The sequence below is a fragment of the Microcaecilia unicolor genome, chromosome 11, assembly GCF_901765095.1.
Source record: "Microcaecilia unicolor chromosome 11, aMicUni1.1, whole genome shotgun sequence".
In the NCBI taxonomy this organism is placed as follows: Eukaryota; Metazoa; Chordata; class Amphibia; order Gymnophiona; family Siphonopidae; genus Microcaecilia; species Microcaecilia unicolor.
Window position 1 is genome coordinate 174,096,370 of NC_044041.1, and position 19,063 is coordinate 174,115,432.

At 49.4% G+C, this 19,063-nt stretch overlaps 1 protein-coding gene across 1 annotated transcript in view; it reads right to left on the reverse strand.

Moving 5' to 3' along the window:
• LOC115480723 (olfactomedin-4-like) overlaps positions 1-19,063 on the reverse strand; it is a 33,695-nt gene that overhangs the window by 1,927 nt on the left and 12,705 nt on the right. Inside the window, exons 3-4 of the mRNA XM_030219588.1 lie at positions 7,544-7,756; positions 379-529 (exon numbers count right to left, since the gene is read on the reverse strand). Coding sequence (XP_030075448.1) covers positions 379-529; positions 7,544-7,756 — 364 coding nt within the window. The remainder of the gene's footprint in view (positions 1-378; positions 530-7,543; positions 7,757-19,063) is intronic.

Genomic DNA, 19,063 nt, shown 5'->3' on the forward strand with positions numbered 1-19,063 from the left:
AGCTCATTTTATTCAGCTGTTCCTTGTGGTCTCAACAACTTAAAAGGATTGCACTTTAGAGTTTTTATTTTATAATATTTTCTGACTTCTGCTGGTGTCAAGGTTGTGTCTTTCTGAAAGGATTTCACAGCCTGTTCCTCCTAGAAGTAGCAGGTTCTAAATCCTTCTTCCTACTCCCTGAGCCATCCAGTTCAAAATAAATTATTGTACTAGCAAAACTGCTAAATGTGGAGATCATTGATTATAATTCATATTTTACAGTATGTTCATTTTTTTTAAATCTCTTTAAAATTAAAACCCACATATAGAACTTAGGTTATAAAATGTTCCATTGAGATGAGGTAAATACAAAGTCTTAAAATGAAACCATGTACTCACCGTAAGACACAGGAGGAGGATTGGAAATTGTCTGGTTCTTCTCGCAGTCCTGGAGACGTTTCCTCAGGGTGGCCATTTCCCGTCGCACTGCCAGCACATTGTTTTTATCATATGATTCCAGCTGGTTGACCATGACTGAAATGTTATGGATCTGTTTCATGGAGGTACAAAGGAGGGAGGGGTAGTGGAAGGTGATGAAAAAGAAATTTTGTTAGACTTAATTATTATTATTATTATTAATATTATTACATTACATTTGTACCCCACATTATCCCACCTTTTTGCAGGCTCAATGTGGCTTACAGAGTAGGTTATGATAAAGACAGTACATGATTTAAATTCAGTAGATCATAAGTTGAGGTAAAAGAGGATTTAGATGGGCAGATGTTGGGTGGATTGTGTGAGAAGTATTTTAGGTGTGCTTGGGTGGTTTGGGGGATGATTTGTGTCATTGAGGGTGACTTTGTTAAAGAGGTGTGTTTTCAGAGCTTTGCGGAAGCTGGTTAGATTGTTCATGGTATTTCAGCATTCAAATAAGTGAAAATTAACAACTTGTAACCAGTCTCTGTTCTATTCAGTGCTCTGGGCACTCATTTCTTTGCCACACAGCTGATTATTCTCAACCCAATCACAACCCTAAGTCCCTGTCCATTCTCAAAATTTGGCACTGCTACTGTGGAGCCAGGGGAGGGAGCAGGCGAATCAGGGGCAGGAACAAGAGAAGAAGAGGGGCAGATTTGGGAGCAGAGTGACTATTCTTTGCTCTTCAAGAGACTCACTCCCAGGGCCAGTGCTAGGGTCTCTGACGCCCCCCTGCAAACTATAAGTTGGTGTCGTCGTCCCCCCCCCCCCCCCCCCCGGTCCAGCATCTCTTTTCTCTCTTCTCCCACCCCGCCCCTTTTTTCAGCCCGTGCCTTAAAAGGTGAAGAACAAAAGTTGTGGGTTTTTTTTTAACTCGACAGCTTTTTAATTTATTTGGAAGCTTACCATGCATAGATATAAGTATCATGAAATAAAATTGAATATCACTAAAACTGCTTTATTAGTGCTGGTGGAAACAGCACTAATAAAGGCTGTATTTTGTGCTCATTTTTCTACACTTTTCTATACAATACAGTAATACATGGACAGATTTTAGAGAGGATATCCTGTTTACTGATAGGCTCATCCAGTGGCATTCCTAGAGTGGCTGACACCCGGGGCGGATCACCGATGCGCCCCCCCCCCCCCCCCCGGGTGCAGCGTGACACCCCCCCCCCCCCCGGCGAAAGGACACCTCTCGCCCCCGGCGAAGGGACACACACCCCCGGGGTGCATTTTTACCTGCTGGGGGTGTGCCACGTGCCTGTCGGCTTCACTCGTTGCATGCTCCCTCTGCCACGGAACAGGAAGTAACCTGTTGCGGGGCAGAGGGAGCACGGAACGAGCGGAGCCAACAGGTGCGCTGCACCCCCCCCCCAGCGGCGTGCACCCGGGGCGGACCACCACCCCCGCCCCCCCCCCCCCCTTGGTACGCCACTGGGTTCATCTTAACTGCTGTTGTAATCTGCCTTGGGAAGCCTGGTGTTGTAAAGATTGGAAGTAAAATTAAACTCTCCTTTCACTGGGGAACATGGAATCACATCTTCACTTGTGTACAAATGGATTATTCTGTTTTGAGCATGTTTCAGGGACAAGTGGTTTTCATAAATTTCTTTCATGCAGATCTCTCATTTGTTTAAACATAGCTAAATGGGCTATAAGCCCCTAATGCAGTCTGATGATTTTCTTATATTTTATACTGTGCCAAAACCTCCCCACCCCACCACCACCTCAGTTGCAGCCATCGCTGCCATCCCCCTCCCTCATACTACAACCCTCTCTACCACACACTACAGTCCTACCTTGAAGGGGCCACCTTCCCTGGTGGTGTAGTAGCCTCTGTGGCTGTGAGGGCAGGAAAAAATCCCACTCTTTCCTGCCTGCTGTCACTACACTGTCTCTGCTTTTAAAAATGGCTGCCGAGGCTTCCGCAACTGCATAGGCCACTACACTACCAGGGTGGGCCCTGGCCTTCAAGGTAGGTCTTGGAGCACTGTAGCGTGTGGCAGCAGTGGCCTGTGGAGCGCAGCACAGTGGGTAAGCATGGCAGTTTCTGGCGCCCCTCGAATGTTGGCGTCCCCCCCTGCTGTGCAGTAAACAGGATATTCTCACTGAAATGTGGCCATGTATTACTGTATTGTATAGAACAGTAATACATGGAGCACAAAAGACAACCTTTATTAGTGCTGCTTCCACCAGCTACAATAATTTTTTAAGCAGTTTTAGTGATAATTTTATTTCAAGATATTTATATCTACATATGGGAAGCTTTCAAATAAATTAAAAAGCTGTCGAGTAAAAAAAGAAACATAGTAACATGTGTAACATAGTAGATGACGGCAGAAATCCAGTCTGCCCACCAAGATAAACTCATGTGCTACTTTTTGTGTATACCTTACCTTGATTTGTATCTGCCTTTTTCAGGGCACAGACCTTAGAAGTCTGCCCAGCACTAGCTCCACCTCCCAACCACCAGCCCCGCCTCCCCCCCACCGGCTCTGCCACCCAATCTCGGCTAAGCTTCTGAGGATCCAGAAACAACTTTTGTTTATCACCTTTTAAGGCACTGGGCTGAAAAAGGGGGCGGGTGGGAGAAGAGAGAAAGGAGATGCTGGACCGGAGGGGGGGCGGGGTATACCAACTGCTTACCGCGTTTCGCCGTCCCTGCTCACTCACTCCCCTCCTTTTCCCTGAAGACTTCTTGGAAGGAAGGAGCTAGAGCAAAACACCTCTGCTGCTCTGGGGTCTGAAATAAACAGTACCTGTAGCCATTTGAAAGTTATAATAACCCAAGCAAAACAGAGATTCTTTGGGTACCTAACACAAGTGGACAAATACCTGAGTTCAAAATACTTTTTGGGAAGTATGAACTCCCCCTAAAATCACAGGTCAGGAATCTTGGGATACTGCCAGACTCATCACTCACTCTGATCCCGCAAATTCAAGCAACCTTTAAAAGCAGTCTTTATCACCTACGGCAGCTACAAAATCTCTCTCCATATATTGAAAATGCAAATCTGACCATGCCACGATAACATCATGACTAGACTATTGTAATGCCCTGTGCACTGGTCAAACCAAAAAGTGTTTGTATCAGCTCCAACTAATTCAGAATGCTGCAGCACAACTGGTAGAAGGCTGCAAGTGGCGTGACCATATCACACCCTTTCTGCAAAAGCTACACTGGCTACCAGCAGTGGCGTAGCTACGTGGGGCCACGGAGGCCTGGGCCCCCATAGATTTGGCCCTGGACCCCCTGCCGACGACCCTCTTGACCCCTCCTCCCGTCGCCAACCCACCATCGCCATCTTTGCTGGCAAGGGACCCCAACCCCCGCCAGCCGAGGTCCTCTTCTTCCGGCGCAAGGCTTTGTTCAGGACGTCAGACTCAGAAACTGAACGAAGCCTTGCGCCGGAAGAAGAGGACCTCGGCTGGCGGGGGTTGGGGTTCCCTGCCAGCAAAGGTAGGCGACGGCGGTGGCGGGGGAGGGTTGGCGGCGGGAGGGGAGGTTGAGAGGGTCGTTGGCAGGGGGGGTCAAAGTTGTTGGTAGCGGTGGCGGCAGTGGCAGGGGGCGGCAGCGGCGGGGCGGCAGCGGTGGGGGGGGTCTAAAATGTGCCCCCTCACCTCAGGCTCTAGACCCCCCTCCCGCTGAAGTCTGGCTACGCCCCTGGCTACCAGTACCTTACAGAGCTAAATTTAAAACTCTATGTTTGATTTTCAAGGCCCTCAGACAAAATGGGCCAGAGTACTTAAAGAATAAGTTAACCCTTTACGCACCTTTGAGACTGCTAAATTCATCTCCAGGATCATCACTATCTATCCCCTCATCAAAAGGAAATTATACGATGTGATACCTACCAGTGAGCCTTGTCAGGAGTAGCCCCCACACTCTGGAATTTACTCCCAGTGGGGCTACGTATAATTTGACACTACCTTTACTTCAGGAAGCATGTGAGAAAGCCTGGCTCTTCTCCCAAGAGTTTAATACATAAGACGACTGACTATACACTCATTCTGCACCTGGAATAGCTTGTAAACCACACTGTAACTTAGACCAGTTCCTTATATCTTGATTAACTGTAGAAAGAACTTGTCTTTAGTTTAGCCACAAATTTATTTATCCCAACTGACTCTGTACCACACACGTCACCCCCATCTATATCTGAACTTGGCTCCTCAACTATATGGTAAGCTGTGTTGTAGAAACGCATTAACATCATAGCAATGTTATTTGAATGTTCTAGTTGTCTGCTTATCAGATATTTCATTAGTATTATGCTGACATCGTATTATATCTCTGTTATTTGAATTTCAGTGCCAGAGCCGTGCCGACATGGTAAGCGAGGTAAGCATGGCAGGAGGGCGCCATCCTCTGGGGGGGCGCCCCGCCGCACCATGCTTACCTCGCCCTCTTCTCCCCAGATCCTTGTCCTTTTTTTTTTTTTGTTTAAATTTACCACTCCGGTGCGTGGCAGCGTAGCGTTAGTGAGGAGGCGGCGCTCCCCCGCCCCGACGTGTCAGTCTCTTCCCTTCGCTCGGTTCCACCTTCTTCTGACGTCAGAAATGACGTCAGAAGAAGGCGGGACACTGAGCGAAGGGAAGAGACTGACACGTCTGGGCGGGGGAGTGCCGCCTCCTTCTCACTAACGCTACGCTGCCGCGCGCCGGAGAGGTAAATTTAAACAAAAAGGAAAAGGATCTGGGAAGAAGAGGGAGGGTAGTGTAGCGATCATTTTCGGGGGGGGGGGGCGCCGGCGGGGCCAACTGCAGGGGGGCGCCGGCGGGGCCAACTGCAAGGGGGCGCCGGAGACCCTAGGCACGGCCCTGTTCAGTGCTGTTAAATGTGTATATTTTTGATCCTGTTTCATGGTAGTCTTATTATTGGGCTTCAATTTACTGTTTTCAAGTTTACCTCTTTCATTGTATTTTTGTTTATATTTGTTCATTATACTATTGTTATGCTGTAAAAAAAATTGTAAGTTTGATGTTAAACTTACCTACTGTATACCGCCTCGGGTGAATCTCTTCATAAAGGCAGTTAATAAATCACAATAAATAAATAAGGTTTTGGAGGGGGGGAAGACACACCCTCTCAGTCATCAAAATGCACCTTACACAGACATCAGTGCAATCTCATAAGCTTCTCTTCAGACAGAACAGAGGCTAAGGAGGGAGGTAGTGAAATCCACGCTTAAGCTTTTCAACTGTGATACTGAAAATATCAACCTTGTCAGATCAAGGATATTTTCACTAGGATAGGTGCCCAGGAACATGTTCAACTTTGCTTCAGAGTTTGGACCCAGTCAGTGAATTTTATGAAGTTGCCATGCTCACAAACAGAAATTGAACCACTGCCAGTAGCCCCTTCAGCATTGCTTGAAAAGTGCAAAAACAAATATTCAAGCAGAATGATTCTTTCATAGAAGGAAGACGATTAAGAGGCTCATTTTCAAAGCACTTAGACTTACACTAAGGTATATTTTCAAAGCACTTAGACTTATATAGAGGGGCATTTTTGAAAAGGGACGTCCAAGTTGCGATTTGGACGTCCTTGCAAAATAGCGAAATCCAGGGGCAGGGAAACCCGTATTTTCAAAACAAGATGGACGTCCATCTTTCGTTTCGAAAATACCGTCAGAGAAGTCCAAATCCTTAGATTTGGACATCCCTAGATTTGGTCGTCCCTAGACATGGACGTTTCTGACTTTCGGCGATTTTTGAAAACCAAAGACGTCCATGTCAAAAACGGCAAAATGCAAGCCATTTGGTCATGGGAGGAGCCAGCATTTATAGTGCACTGGTCCCCCTGACATGCCAGGACACCAACCGGGCACCCTAGGGGGCACTGCAGTGGACTTCATAAATTGCTCCCAGGAACATAGCTCCCTTACCTTGTGTGCTGAGCCCCCCAAAACCCACTACCCACAACTGTACACCACTACCATAGCCCTTTTGGGTGAAGGGTGGCACCTACATATGGGTTTGTGGTGGATTTTGGAGAGCTCGCTGTTCCCTCCACAAATGTAACAGGTAGGGAAGGTATGGGCCTGGGTCTGCCTGTCTGAAGTGCACTGCAGTACCCACTAAAACTGCTCCAGGGACCTGCATGCGCTGTCATGAACCTGAGTATGACATCTGAGGCTGGCATACAGGCTGGCACAACATATTTTTAAAGATGTTTTTTGAGGGTGGGAGGGGGTTAGTGACCACTGGGGGAGTAATGGGAGGTCATCCCCAATTCTCTCCGGTGGTCATCTGGTCATTTCGGGCACCTTTTTGTGCCTTAATCGTAAGAAAAACAGGTCTGGGTGAAAATGTCCAAGTGCTCATCAGGGACGTCCTTGTTTTTTTCGATTTTGGGTCAAAGACGTCCAAGTGTTAGGCACGCCAAAGTCCCGCCTTCACTACGCCTCTGACACGCCCCCTTGAACTTTGGCCATCCTTTGCGACGGAGTGCAGTTGGAGACGTCCTAAATTCGGTTTCGATTATACCAATTTGGACGTCCCTGGGAGAAGGACGTCCATCTTCCGATTTATGTCAAAAGATGGACGTCCTTCTCTTACAAAATGAGTCCAATAGTGACCTATGGAACTTTGTAAGTCTAACTGCTTTGAAAATGAGTCCCTGTGTAACTTTGTAAGTCTACATGTTTCTTCGCAACACAGGAAGTTGTATCAGAAGGGGCAGGATGGTTCAGGGAGGTAGTCCCAGTGCAGGACGCAAGCAGCCTATGAGTGCCGCTGCTGCTGCCTGGGTGAACACTGCTGCAGAGAGGATTTTAAGGGACATGGGGGCTTCAGTGCAGGGGGGTGCTATGCTACTGCTATATAGTGTCTTTTTCAAAGTCAACACGTATGTCCCTACTTGTGATGGGGAAGATTTCAATCTGATCCATCCTCTTTGTAATGATGTAGAATATAAGGTAACTTTACCAGTGAGCTTTGTTAGTTCTATGACCCCCCCCCCCCCCCCCCCAACACACACACACTGCTTCCTATAAATTACGAGTGCTAACTACTGTTTGGACTCAGTAGTGCAGTCAAAACAGACAACATATTAGAAGGTACAGAAACCAGTATGTACCTCTATAAAGAGGGTCTCAACAATGGTATTGGATCCACTCAGAGAAGCCCTCAGCTGCACGGCTAGAGACTCCATCTCCTTGAGCTCCAGCTTCAAGAGTGCAAAGTCCAGTTCCGTGTAGGATAAGACTCCCAGCTCCACTTTTCCCACCCGGAGGGTCAGGTTGGACAGTCTTTCCAGATACGATTCCAAGTTTCCCTGATAGCTTCTAATCTGGAAAAAAAAAAAAAAAAGTAAAACCACCACATGCATCGAAGTGAAATAATGAAGAAAAGAACAGGAAAGCAAAGTTGCTTACCTATAACATGTGTTTTCAAGACAAGAAGACAGGAGTAAAACCTCTGGAGAAGCAGCAAGCCAAACGATAAAAGCAGAAGTGGTCCAGAGAAGGAGAAACAAGTCAATGGTGCATAAAATAGTTTATTGAAGAGGGACATGACTCGGCCAAGTTTCAGCGACTGCCTGCATCAGGGGGGCCATCAGATTTTTCAATACAGCATCAGAAAAGCATGTGAGCTGAATTACTCGTCCCAAAGGCAGTTGGAGACAGTATGCCAACTACTATGGGTTATAATAGTGCTGACCATACATCGCCTTCTTTCCAGTGACAAGAGCAGCATTCCAGTGCTCCACCCCCACAGAAATGCTTTTCTGAGGATTTATTGAAGAATCTGACGACCACTGATGCAGGCAGTTGCTGAAGCTTGGCTGAGTCGGGTTTCTCTTCAATAAGCTATTTTAAGCACCATCGATTTGTTCCTCCTTCCTTGGACCACTTCTGCTATTACTGTTTGACTGGTGTTATCAAGAACAAGCAGGATAAAATTCCACACTGATAAACGATATCATCTGAGAAAGCCTAATGCAATGAAAAGAGTAACTAGCTTATGAAGTTTACAGAGCTTTCCAGCACAATCGTCTGTACTCGTGTGGCACTGCCCATGCTGGCACCACCTGGGCCACCTTCTATGATAAGCTAATAGCAGGTGGAATGTCAGAGAAGCCATTCCTTGGGCAGGAAGGTGGGTATTGTGAGGATTTATATCATGTCGTCCTCAGAGAACATCTGCTACAGGTAAGCAACTTTTCTTTCTCTGAAGCAGTATATGAAGTCCTCACCGCTGGGAATCCATAGGTACAAGATGCATCTAACAAAAGAACTTAAAGAACTCATTTACAGTATGAATCTTTTATTTTTGCATTTCAGTAAAAATATTTCTTCCCCATCTTTGTTTCAGTGTGAGTGTTTCTAGCTTTTGACTTAACATCTTCCTGTAAACAAAGATCAACACATATAAAACTCCACACATATATCCAGAAATGTTTAATAATGCCTTCTGTCATATTACTATCATGTATTCTATTACCATGTCCAGTGGTGTGCTGGAGCAGGCTCTCACAGGCTCTCGAGAGCCGTTTGTTAAGTTTTTAAGATTTTTGGGAGCCGGTTCTCCATGGCTACTTTAACAAATGGATCCCAAAATGTGGGCTTGGGCCCCGCCTGAATTCTCTTTTACTTTGTTGGTGAGAGAGAGCCCCCCTGTTAACAATTTACCAGCACACCCCTGCATGTAACCCCAAATCCTTCTGTAATACTAAATGTCTATTCTCTTCTTATTTCCGCTATCCAGGATGTATTGTAAGCCACATTGAGCCTGCAAAGAGGTGGGAAAATGTGGGGTACAAATGCAATAAATAACTAAATAAAATGGGAAAAAATCCAGAGTGCTAATGAGCAACAACTTGTTTCTCATAATAGTAATAATAACACTTATCACAGTGGGGATACACGGCTTTATTTTAGGCATGATTTCTAAGTATTTATGCTAGTGTTTTATAAAGAGACATGGTACCTATATATCTTTATAAAATTGATGGTTTGTTGTTAAAAATCACCCTCAAAGTGACTTGCCCAGGGTCAATTTGGAGTCAAGAGGAGGAGTAGTGGTTGCAGCAGCAGGCTGACACAGAGAGAAACCAGCATTCAAATCTCACTACTGTTCCTTGTGATCTTGTAAGCAGCACAGACAGCAAAGGTGAGAGATGAGAGATGAGAGTTCACCAAAACAAATTTATTGACAAGGGACCCATCTTGGCCAAGTTTCATCTTTGCCTTGGTCAGGGCAGGGGTCACTAGATTCTTCCAAACAAAACCAAAAAGTTTCAGTAGAAAGACTCATTATCAGTGTAATATTGTAACGTTGGACTGATGCAATGAGAAGAGGCAATTTGAGAAACACTTTTAGGCAGATTCTGGAAACTTAATATTATCCTCTCAACAGCCAGGCTCTGAGGGCTAGGGTCCTAACATTGGGGTAAAATAGAGTTTGCTGATTCTGCATTACTGGGGTTGGAAAAGTTACCAATTGGATTGGTTCCCTGGTGGATAGCTAAGAGAAGCAGCAACCAGATCTGTCTCGGTCAATACAAAGATATGAGAATCATAATTCCTTGGCTTCATCTGAGTTTTAGTAGAACCCTCACCATCAAAGGTATCAGAAGACCGTGTGCAGAATACCTTCCCTTAGGCTAGGAGGAAAATATCTGAGGCTAGTCTGCCATGGGTCCCTATCTTGGAAGAGAACTGAGGAACCTTCCTGCTCAGAGACCACCACAGGTGGAATATCTGGTTTGCTACTCCACTGTCACTGGCCCACACATGAGACGGTAGGGCTTGTCTCACTTTTTCTGTCAGGATGTCTTCCCTCCCTGTCAGGTGAGAGTCATCCTATGAGAGATGGCCTGACTGCTTCCTCATACTGGAAGTAAGGTCGTTTTCCTCCCTGCTGGCAAAGTAGAACACAGTTACTTGAAAGTCTGATTGTACCAGAATTAGTAGATCAAAGAATCTCTGCAAGTCTTCAAAGCAAGAGTCTCAAATTCCAGCTCTCAAGAGTCACAAACCAGTGGGTTTTCAGAATATCCTTAATGAATTTGCAGGAAAGAGTTTGCATACAGTGGAGGCAGTGAATATGCAAATCTAACATGCATATTCAACAGGATTAGCTTGAAAAACCCAACTGGTTTATAGCCCTCAAGGATGATAGCTAAAACCCCTTGCTTTAGAGCATTCCAGATCACCCTTAGCTCTAGAAAGTATATTTTCCTCAGCAAACTAGTACAGACCCCAGATCTCAATCCTTTTAAGAAAAATGATGGCACCCTCAAATCTCTGCCACCCACCCGATCCCTCTGTGAAAATTTCAGGCCCCCGACTGCCTTCTGACCAACCCCTACATCCCCAATTCCTACTCTGCTATCTAGCAGGGTCTCTCTGGTGGTTAATAGGGGAGGGGGCAGGAGTGATTCCTGATTGCTCCAACTCTAGAAGCTGCCACTTCCAAACTGGCAGCACAGACTCCTAGGAGTAGCAGGGCCACCAAGATGGGGGGCAGGTGGGGCAAACCAAATTTACTACAACATGCACTAACCACCGATCTGCCAAATCTCCCACATTCAGCAAGGAAACTCTTGCTCTCCTGCTGGGGAGCGAAGAGCTCCCGCTCAGCAGCCTCCCCCTCCATTGACAGCAGGAGATGCCTTAATAAGATGTCATCACCTCACGCCATGGAACCAGTCTTGCAATAAAAGCAGCAAAATCTCATAGCTCTTACTGCAAGACTGGTCCCATGGCAGCAGGGGATGACGTTTTATTAAGGCATCTCTTGTTGTAGGAAGGGGAGGTGGCTTGTTGGCATCATGGCCATAGAATTTTGGTCAGCTAGGGAATGAAGCCAGGAGGAAGAGTGGTTAGGGGTTGGGCAGAGGGGGGTGGGGCTGGGGTGTGTCTTAAAATTTCCCTCTCAAAAATCAGGCCCTCTTGGCAGCTCTGTAGCCTGTAAAGGGAATGGGCCCCTAAGTTTATATTTGGGGCAACAGAAAGTGAAGCAATTTACTAAAGGCCACAAAGAATATCAGCAGGCTTTGAATCTTTACTTGCCTGGTTATCAGCCTAGTGCTCTAACCACTAGGCCACTCCTCCACCAGAGCATGACAACATCTTTGTAGCTGCTGCAGTATTAAAACTCCATAATAGCTGCAGAGAAACTAAGCAATTAGGTCCATTCTGGATAGAGTCCATGATTGCTAAGGCACAATTCCAGGTTACTTCAACAACAAAAATTCTGCTAAAACGAATGTTGAAGCAAAACAAATCATTGGATGATAAGAAGAGAATGTGCTTGTTTCAAGCCTCACTCATAAAAAGAGGAGAGATGTCATGTCCCTTCCAAAGAAAGTTTACTCAGGGAAGCACTACCTCCCAAGGATGTTCACGTCCCTTTGTAAAAATCTTTTCATGGGGAGGTAGTCGGATCCAAAGAAACAGATTTCCCCTTGAACAACAAAGCCCAGTACCAGGGCTGCCGAGAGACAAAGTTGGGCCGGGAGCAAACAATCTTCAGGGCCCCACCACCGCTGCCGCCACTGCTTCCCCCCCCCCCCCCCCCATTGCTCCCTCCCGCCACCACCTCCAACCCTCTCCACCACCAGCGCTGTTCCCCTTCCACAACAGCGAATGAGAGAGTGCTCTATGAGCTACAGGCCCTTCTTCCTGCCGCCTCCTGCCTCCTGTTACGTAACTTCCTGTTTCTGCATAGGCAGGACACAGCAGGAAGAAGGACCTGTGGCTAGCAGAGCAGTCTCTTTTGATCGCTGGGACTGGGCCCTCCTTGGAAGTCAGGCCCATGGAATCTTGACCCCCCCCCCCCCCCCCTCTTCTTGGCAGCCCTGCCCAGTACTGAAGATTTACATCTGAAAACAAGGAATATTAGAAAACATTACATAAAATGATTTTACAGAGTAGCAGGAGCAAACTCCTTGTTACACTGGCTGTGTCCCTCTTACAAATGGCCTAAAAATGCCCTAAAGAATGTAGCAACTGAATATTTGGAGGATTTTCTATGACTTCCTAGCAGGGGCGTAGCCAGCAGCCCATTTTTGAGGAGGCCCCAGGGTGGACTGGGTGGGCCACCCATTTCCTCTCTGCTCTCCCCCTCCCCATGTTAAAAATCTTACCTTTACTTGCAGGGATGCCCAAGCCCTGCCAGCTGAAGAGCTCAGTTGGCCAAACCTTCCCTGTTGCTTCCCCGGCTCAGCAGTGGGTTTTCCAGATGCCAATGCTGGTGAAGGAGTGGAACGCCGGTACTACCTGAATGCTACTGAGCAACAGGACAACCTCATGTTTTGTGCCTACTGATGGACTTTTACTTATGCACTCTACCTCTGCTTTTGGCTATTTGGCCACACCTTATTACTGCACTGGACATTTGTGCCTTATCCAGTTTTACTGTTTACTAACAAGACAAGTTTGCTGTTTACTAATGTACAGACAGAATGCAGGGCTATTAGATATATAGCTTGTAACAGTAGTTTGCAAGGCCTATACAAGACCAGCTTGCACGTAGCAACGCCATCTGAATAGGCGACCTTGGAGGGTGCTGACACCCCCCTGCATTCCTGAGCCGCACCTTATCTCCTGTGCTAGAAAGGAGCATTGTGTGTGTACAGAATAAGCTGCTAAGTTTCGTTTTTCTTGCCAGTATCATTTCAGTGTTATGACGTGTGTACGTACTGGGACTACAATTTTGTACTGTAAGAACTACAAATGTTTACTGCGCATGACAAGTATGACGTGTAAGGGGCCAAATGCGCAGGCCCAGTAGGGAAGTATAAATGTAAGCGTCAGATGATTTATGACACACAGTGTCCCGAGGCTACTCGGTGCTGTTCACTTGCTAGCAATAAAGTTGCCTTGTTTGGAACCAAAATTTGCCTTTCGTCTCCTGATTTCCCACCTGTTTCATTGGCGACCCAGATGGGACAGAAGTAGAAAGGGGAATCGGATTATATTCTTCCCCTCCCCCACTGCAGTCGGATCGGGTCATCGATTCCCACCCGAGGAGGTGGTGAGTGGCCACCGCTGATTTCAGCGTCCATCTCCCGGAGGAGGGCCGATCCACTCCGCCTGACTGTAGAGGGGGCTGTGTGGTTCCGACAAGGCACCTTTTTCCATTTCAGGGAGAAGCGCACGACGGCGCGGCCTGCGACCCCGGCGGACAGGCGAGTATACTCTACGTAGTGACCGGCCCAGTAAGGACCGAAGAAGAGGCGTGATCACCCTCTTTTAGCCAGTGACTAATACGGACTATTGGTATCCGACTAGGTCCCGAAACTCACTAGGCTCCGGCGACGAAACCGAGCGGCGAACGAACGGGGGGGTTTCTTGTGGCGTATGAAAGTGTGTGAGTGGGCTTGCAGTTCCAGGCCGGGCGACCGCGTCCTGGTCAGGCCGAGTGTTGACCCTTCTGTGTCTGGTGGAACGAGACCCCTTACTCCTCCACCTCCCCTTTCCCCCTTTGTCCGTCACCTGTCCTTTGGCACTCAGGTTAGGATGGGCGGGGGTGGGTCTTCACCGTTAGATTTAATGACGGAACACTTTAGCGAAGTGTTCGACCTAGATAAATGTAGCAGGGCCGGGATGATACAGAGATGTCAATTTATGTGGCCAGGGCTAGGAATTGCTGGATGGCCCCCGGAAGGGTCATTCGAGTATGAAAAAGTGGCGGCGGTCATGAATATTGTTATAATTGAGGGAAACCCCGGCTGTCCCGAGGACATTCCATACATAGAAGCGTGGTTGGATGTAGTCCGGGATCCGCCGGCTTGGGCCCAACGGAAGGTAGAAAAGGCCGCCCTTATGTTGGTAAAGCAGAGAAAAGGCCGGAAAACCAAACTTAGAACCCTGCCGACCCATGCCTTCGCTCTCCAAAGCTCGGCAACCGCTGCCGTCCCGAAGGCCGCAGGGACCGCCCCCATACGGCCTACCGCCCCTAGCACTGAAGCCACTGAGACCACGCCCCCTGCTACCAGAGTCAAGGCAGGAACTACGCCCAGTACTACCAACACACTTTCTAGGAAAAAACCCCCGAAGAAAACCGCAGGGAAAGTTCAGGGTTCGGCCGAGAAGAAGCCTCCAAAAGCCCCGATACTTGCTACGGCGGAGGCATACGAAGACGACATTGCGCCGCCGCCCTATGCTCCTATGTACCCTGACCTTACGGGCCTAGCAGAAGGCCCCGCTGGCGCCGAGACTTCCGGGTCAGAGTCGGATGCCGGGGAGACGTCCCGCCCAGCCTCACCTGAGTCACCTGGCCTCGCAACCACACGGAAGAGTACACGGGTTGTGAAGAACATTACTCGGTTCCCCCAATCGAGTCCGCAACAGGCCCTTCCGTCCAGCCGAAAAGGGGGAACCTCTCACTTATTCCCAGTCCGACAGTCCACCACCTATACCCCTAACCCGGCAGAGGGGGGGGCCAGCCCATCGAATCAACAGTCTATAGTCACGTTCCCTTCTCAAGTGCCGATTTGTATAACTGGAAATTCCATGGGCCGTCCTACGACCAGAAACCCGAGCAGCTGATAGAGCTGGTGGAAGGCATTATATACAGCTACAATCCAACTTGGGCCGACCTTAGGCAGTTGAGCGCCCACATCCTGACCTCTGAAGAACGCCGCCTTTTACAACAAAATATGGAGCAAGCCATCCGGGATGCGAATCCGGCCCATGCCAATTTACAGAACCTACTAGAAACGGAGGCACCCATCGCTGCCCCCACGTGGGATTACCGAACCGCCGAAGGCCAAACCTTTATTCGCCGATACCAACAGGCGTACCTGGCCGCCTTAAAGAAGGGGAAGCAGAAGGTTACCAACATGGGAAAAATCCACAGTGTAGTCCAACAAAAGGACGAGAGTCCAGGGGACTTCCTTGAACGACTTATGGAAGCATTTAGGAGGCACAGCCCGATAAATCCCGAGGACCCTAAGAATCTCCCAACCGTGGTTATGAGTTTTGTTAGCCAGTCAGCACCGGATATACGAAGAAAGCTACAGAGAACGGAGGGGTTCGAAGGGATGAGCCTAAGCCAACTGAAAGCTATAGCTGATCGCGTGTTCGGATATCGCGACCAGGAGGAGAAGGTGGAGGCCCGGAAGGAATCGACCAGACGGATGCGGGAGAAGGCAGATGTATTGGCTACGGTGTTGGAAGAACGAATGAGGTCTAGACCAAAGGGGAGGGGCAGGAGAACAAGAGGAACGCGGTCCCCCATAGGGCGTAACCAGTGTGCAAATTGCCGACAAGAAGGACACTGGTGGGCTGATTGTCCAGAGGAGATACGGGACAACCCGAGAGAAGAGGAATCATGGGACCGGCAGAGAGAGGAGGAGACCGGCGGCCGCACGGGGGCCCCTAGGCGAGGCCGGGGAAGGGGCCGAAGAGAGAGAGGACGGGATGACCGGAGGGAATGGCAGATGGCTGTGGACGCTACCCGAGACAGCACAGCATGAAGAAACCGGGAGGGCAGAGTCCCCACTGACCCTCTGGTGGAAATTCGGGTGGGGACAGAATCTATGAAGGCCCTACTAGACACGGGGGCCCAGCGATCTGTTATCACCACTGCCATAGCCCCAGCCACGAAAGAAACTATACCAATTGTGGGAGCCTCCGGGAAATCCCTTGCGGCCCCCCTCCTCAAAGAGCGCCAAGTCCAGATCGGAGGGACGATGGTGTCCCATCAGTTCATACACATCCCTGGATGCCCGGTCCCCTTGATTGGTCGAGACCTACTCTGTAAGCTCCAGGCCACCTTGAAGTTCAAGACTACGGGTGAAGTGGAAGCTCGCTTTGAAGATCGGCCAGTGACACTTATCTGTCCAGTAAGAGAAGAATGGAGACTACACGTTCCCCCAACTGTAGGACCCGGCGACTGCCGTTACGACCAGAACACCCCTTTCGCCCAGCAGAGGCGAGCCATAATGGATGAAGTGCCTGATGTATGGGCAGAATTGAACCCCGGCGGACTGGCCGTTAACGCTATCCCCATCTGGATTGAGCTCAAACCAAATGCTCAAGTTGTCAACCAAGGACAATACCACATCCCCTATGCAGCCCGGCATAGTATGCATACACATCTACAGAAACTCCTTCAACAGGGAGTCCTTAAACCAATCAGATCCGCATGGAACACCCCATTGTTGCCCGTTAAGAAACCAGGAACATCCGAGTACAGACCCGTCCAGGACCTGAGGAAAGTCAACAACCAGGTAGCCGACATAGTTGCCCTCGTACCAAATCCATACTCCATCCTAGCCCAAGTGCCATCTCAGACCAAGTGGTACAGTGTCATTGATTTGAAGGACGCCTTCTTTTCCATCCCTCTTGCTGTCGACAGCCAGAAGTTGTTTGCCTTCACGTGGGAAGACTTGCAGATGGGAACCAAGCAGCAATATACATGGACCCGTCTTCCCCAGGGGTTCAAGAACTCGCCTACCCTCTTCGGCGACCAACTCGCCCAGGACCTGAAGACGTATCAGGACGAGTATGGGCCGGTCGTCCAATACGTGGATGACCTGTTGGTGGCCCGTGAAACGTACACCGAATGTGCTGAAGCTACACTCTACCTCTTGAAGACCCTGGAAGCCCAGGGGTACCGGGCCAGTCGCAAGAAGGCGCAGATATGCGAGATCGAAGTCGAGTATCTGGGGTTTCGCCTCCGAGAAGGAACCCGAAGGCTCGGTATCCCCCGAACCCAAGCCATCCGCAACCAACCCACTCCTGCAAATAAGAAGGAACTACGGGCACTCCTCGGAGCCGCTGGATATTGCCGCATTTGGATTATCAATTTTGCCATCCTGACCCACAGTTTGTACGCCAAACTGAAAGGACCTGAACTCGAGGGCCAAAATCTCCAGTGGGAGAAACACGAACTGAAAGCCCTTCAGGACCTCAAGGAGGCCCTTGTGGCCCCACCAGCGCTCGGACTGCCAGATGTGACTAAGCCGTTCTACTTGTTCATCGACGAAAAGAAGGGATTGGCACTTGGAGTCCTTACCCAACTGGTCGGTACCTGGCAACGCCCTGTAGCATACCTCTCCAAGAGCATGGACAACGTGGCACGAGGATGGCCGGGCTGCCTACGAAGCATTGCGGCTGCTTGTCTCCTGATACACGAGGCCAATAAACTCACGTTCGGCCAAACACTTTTTGTGACCACACCCCACACCATCCGCGGCCTACTCGAGAGCCACGGACCCAGATGGATGACCAACTCCCGATTGGTCAAATACCAAGCCCTCCTGTGCGAAAATCCGGAGGTGCGGATCCTGGACACGACCAACCTCAATCCTGCCACCCTCCTTCCGGCCCCTGAACCACCACTCCACGACTGTGAAGAGGTAATGGCCACTGTGCACTCGAGCAGACCTGACCTGAAGGATCAACCCTGGCAAGGGGGTATCACCCTTTTTACCGATGGAAGCAGCCAGGTGATAGAGGGAATTCGAAGAGCTGGCTATGCGGTGGTATCTGAGGACCATGTGATCGAGGCTATGGCTCTGACACCTGGAACATCAGCCCAGAAAGCGGAGCTAATCGCCCTCACCAGAGCCCTCCTGTGGGCTGAAGGAAAAGTTGTTAACATTTACACCGACTCCAAATACGCTTTCCTCACCCTCCAGGTGCACGGAGCCTTGTACAAGGAGAGGGGATTTTTGACAGCAGAAGGGAAAGGACTTGCAAATGCCGCTGAGATCTGCCAATTACTCGAATCGGTATGGAAGCCGAAGAAGGTGGCTGTGATGCACTGCAGGGCCCACACGGGAAGAACGGACCCTATCGCCCGGGGAAATCAGCGGGCAGACGACGCTGCAAAAAGGGCAAGTCAGCTCCCCTACTCCTCTCACCCTCCTGACCCCGTACTCGTCGTCCAGCTCCCTACGGAGACCCCTATTTACACCCCCCAAGAAACGGAATGGGCCCAACAAGAGGGTCTACAGTCACGCAATGGCTGGTGGATACTACAGGATGGGCGCATATGGATACCCGAAGCCTTGGCCTGGACGGTGGCCAAGGAGGCTCACGACCGCACCCACCTGGGAAGGGACGCCCTGGGGCGCTTACTTGAGAAGACCTACTACATCAACAAACTATCCCTGTGGACCAAAAACGCTTCCAGCCGATGCGCGACTTGTGCCCGGAACAACCCTCGAACGGGGCCCGGCCCTATGCCAGGACATGTTCTCCGAGGCACCAGCCCTTTCCACGTGTGCCAGATCGACTTCACACACATGCCCCCGGCGCGCGGCTACAAAGCTATCCTCGTCGCCGTGTGTACCTACACCGGATGGATTGAAGCCCAGCCTACTAGAACGGAAATGGCTAAAGAAGTTACCTCCCTACTGCTTCATCAAATCCTACCCAGATACGGCCTCCCCAAGCAAATAAACTCTGACAACGGCCCCGCCTTCGCTAGTGAAGTAACACAACAACTCAGTACAAGGCTGGGTCTCGACTGGAAGTTGCATTGTGCCTGGAGACCCCAAAGCAGTGGAGTAGTGGAGAGGGCTAACCGATCCCTGAAGAACCAGCTAGCCAAGCTATGCCAAGAAGCAAAAGCCAAATGGCCCGACCTGCTTCCACTGGCCTTGCTGCATCTTAGGTGTACCCCCAAGGCTACC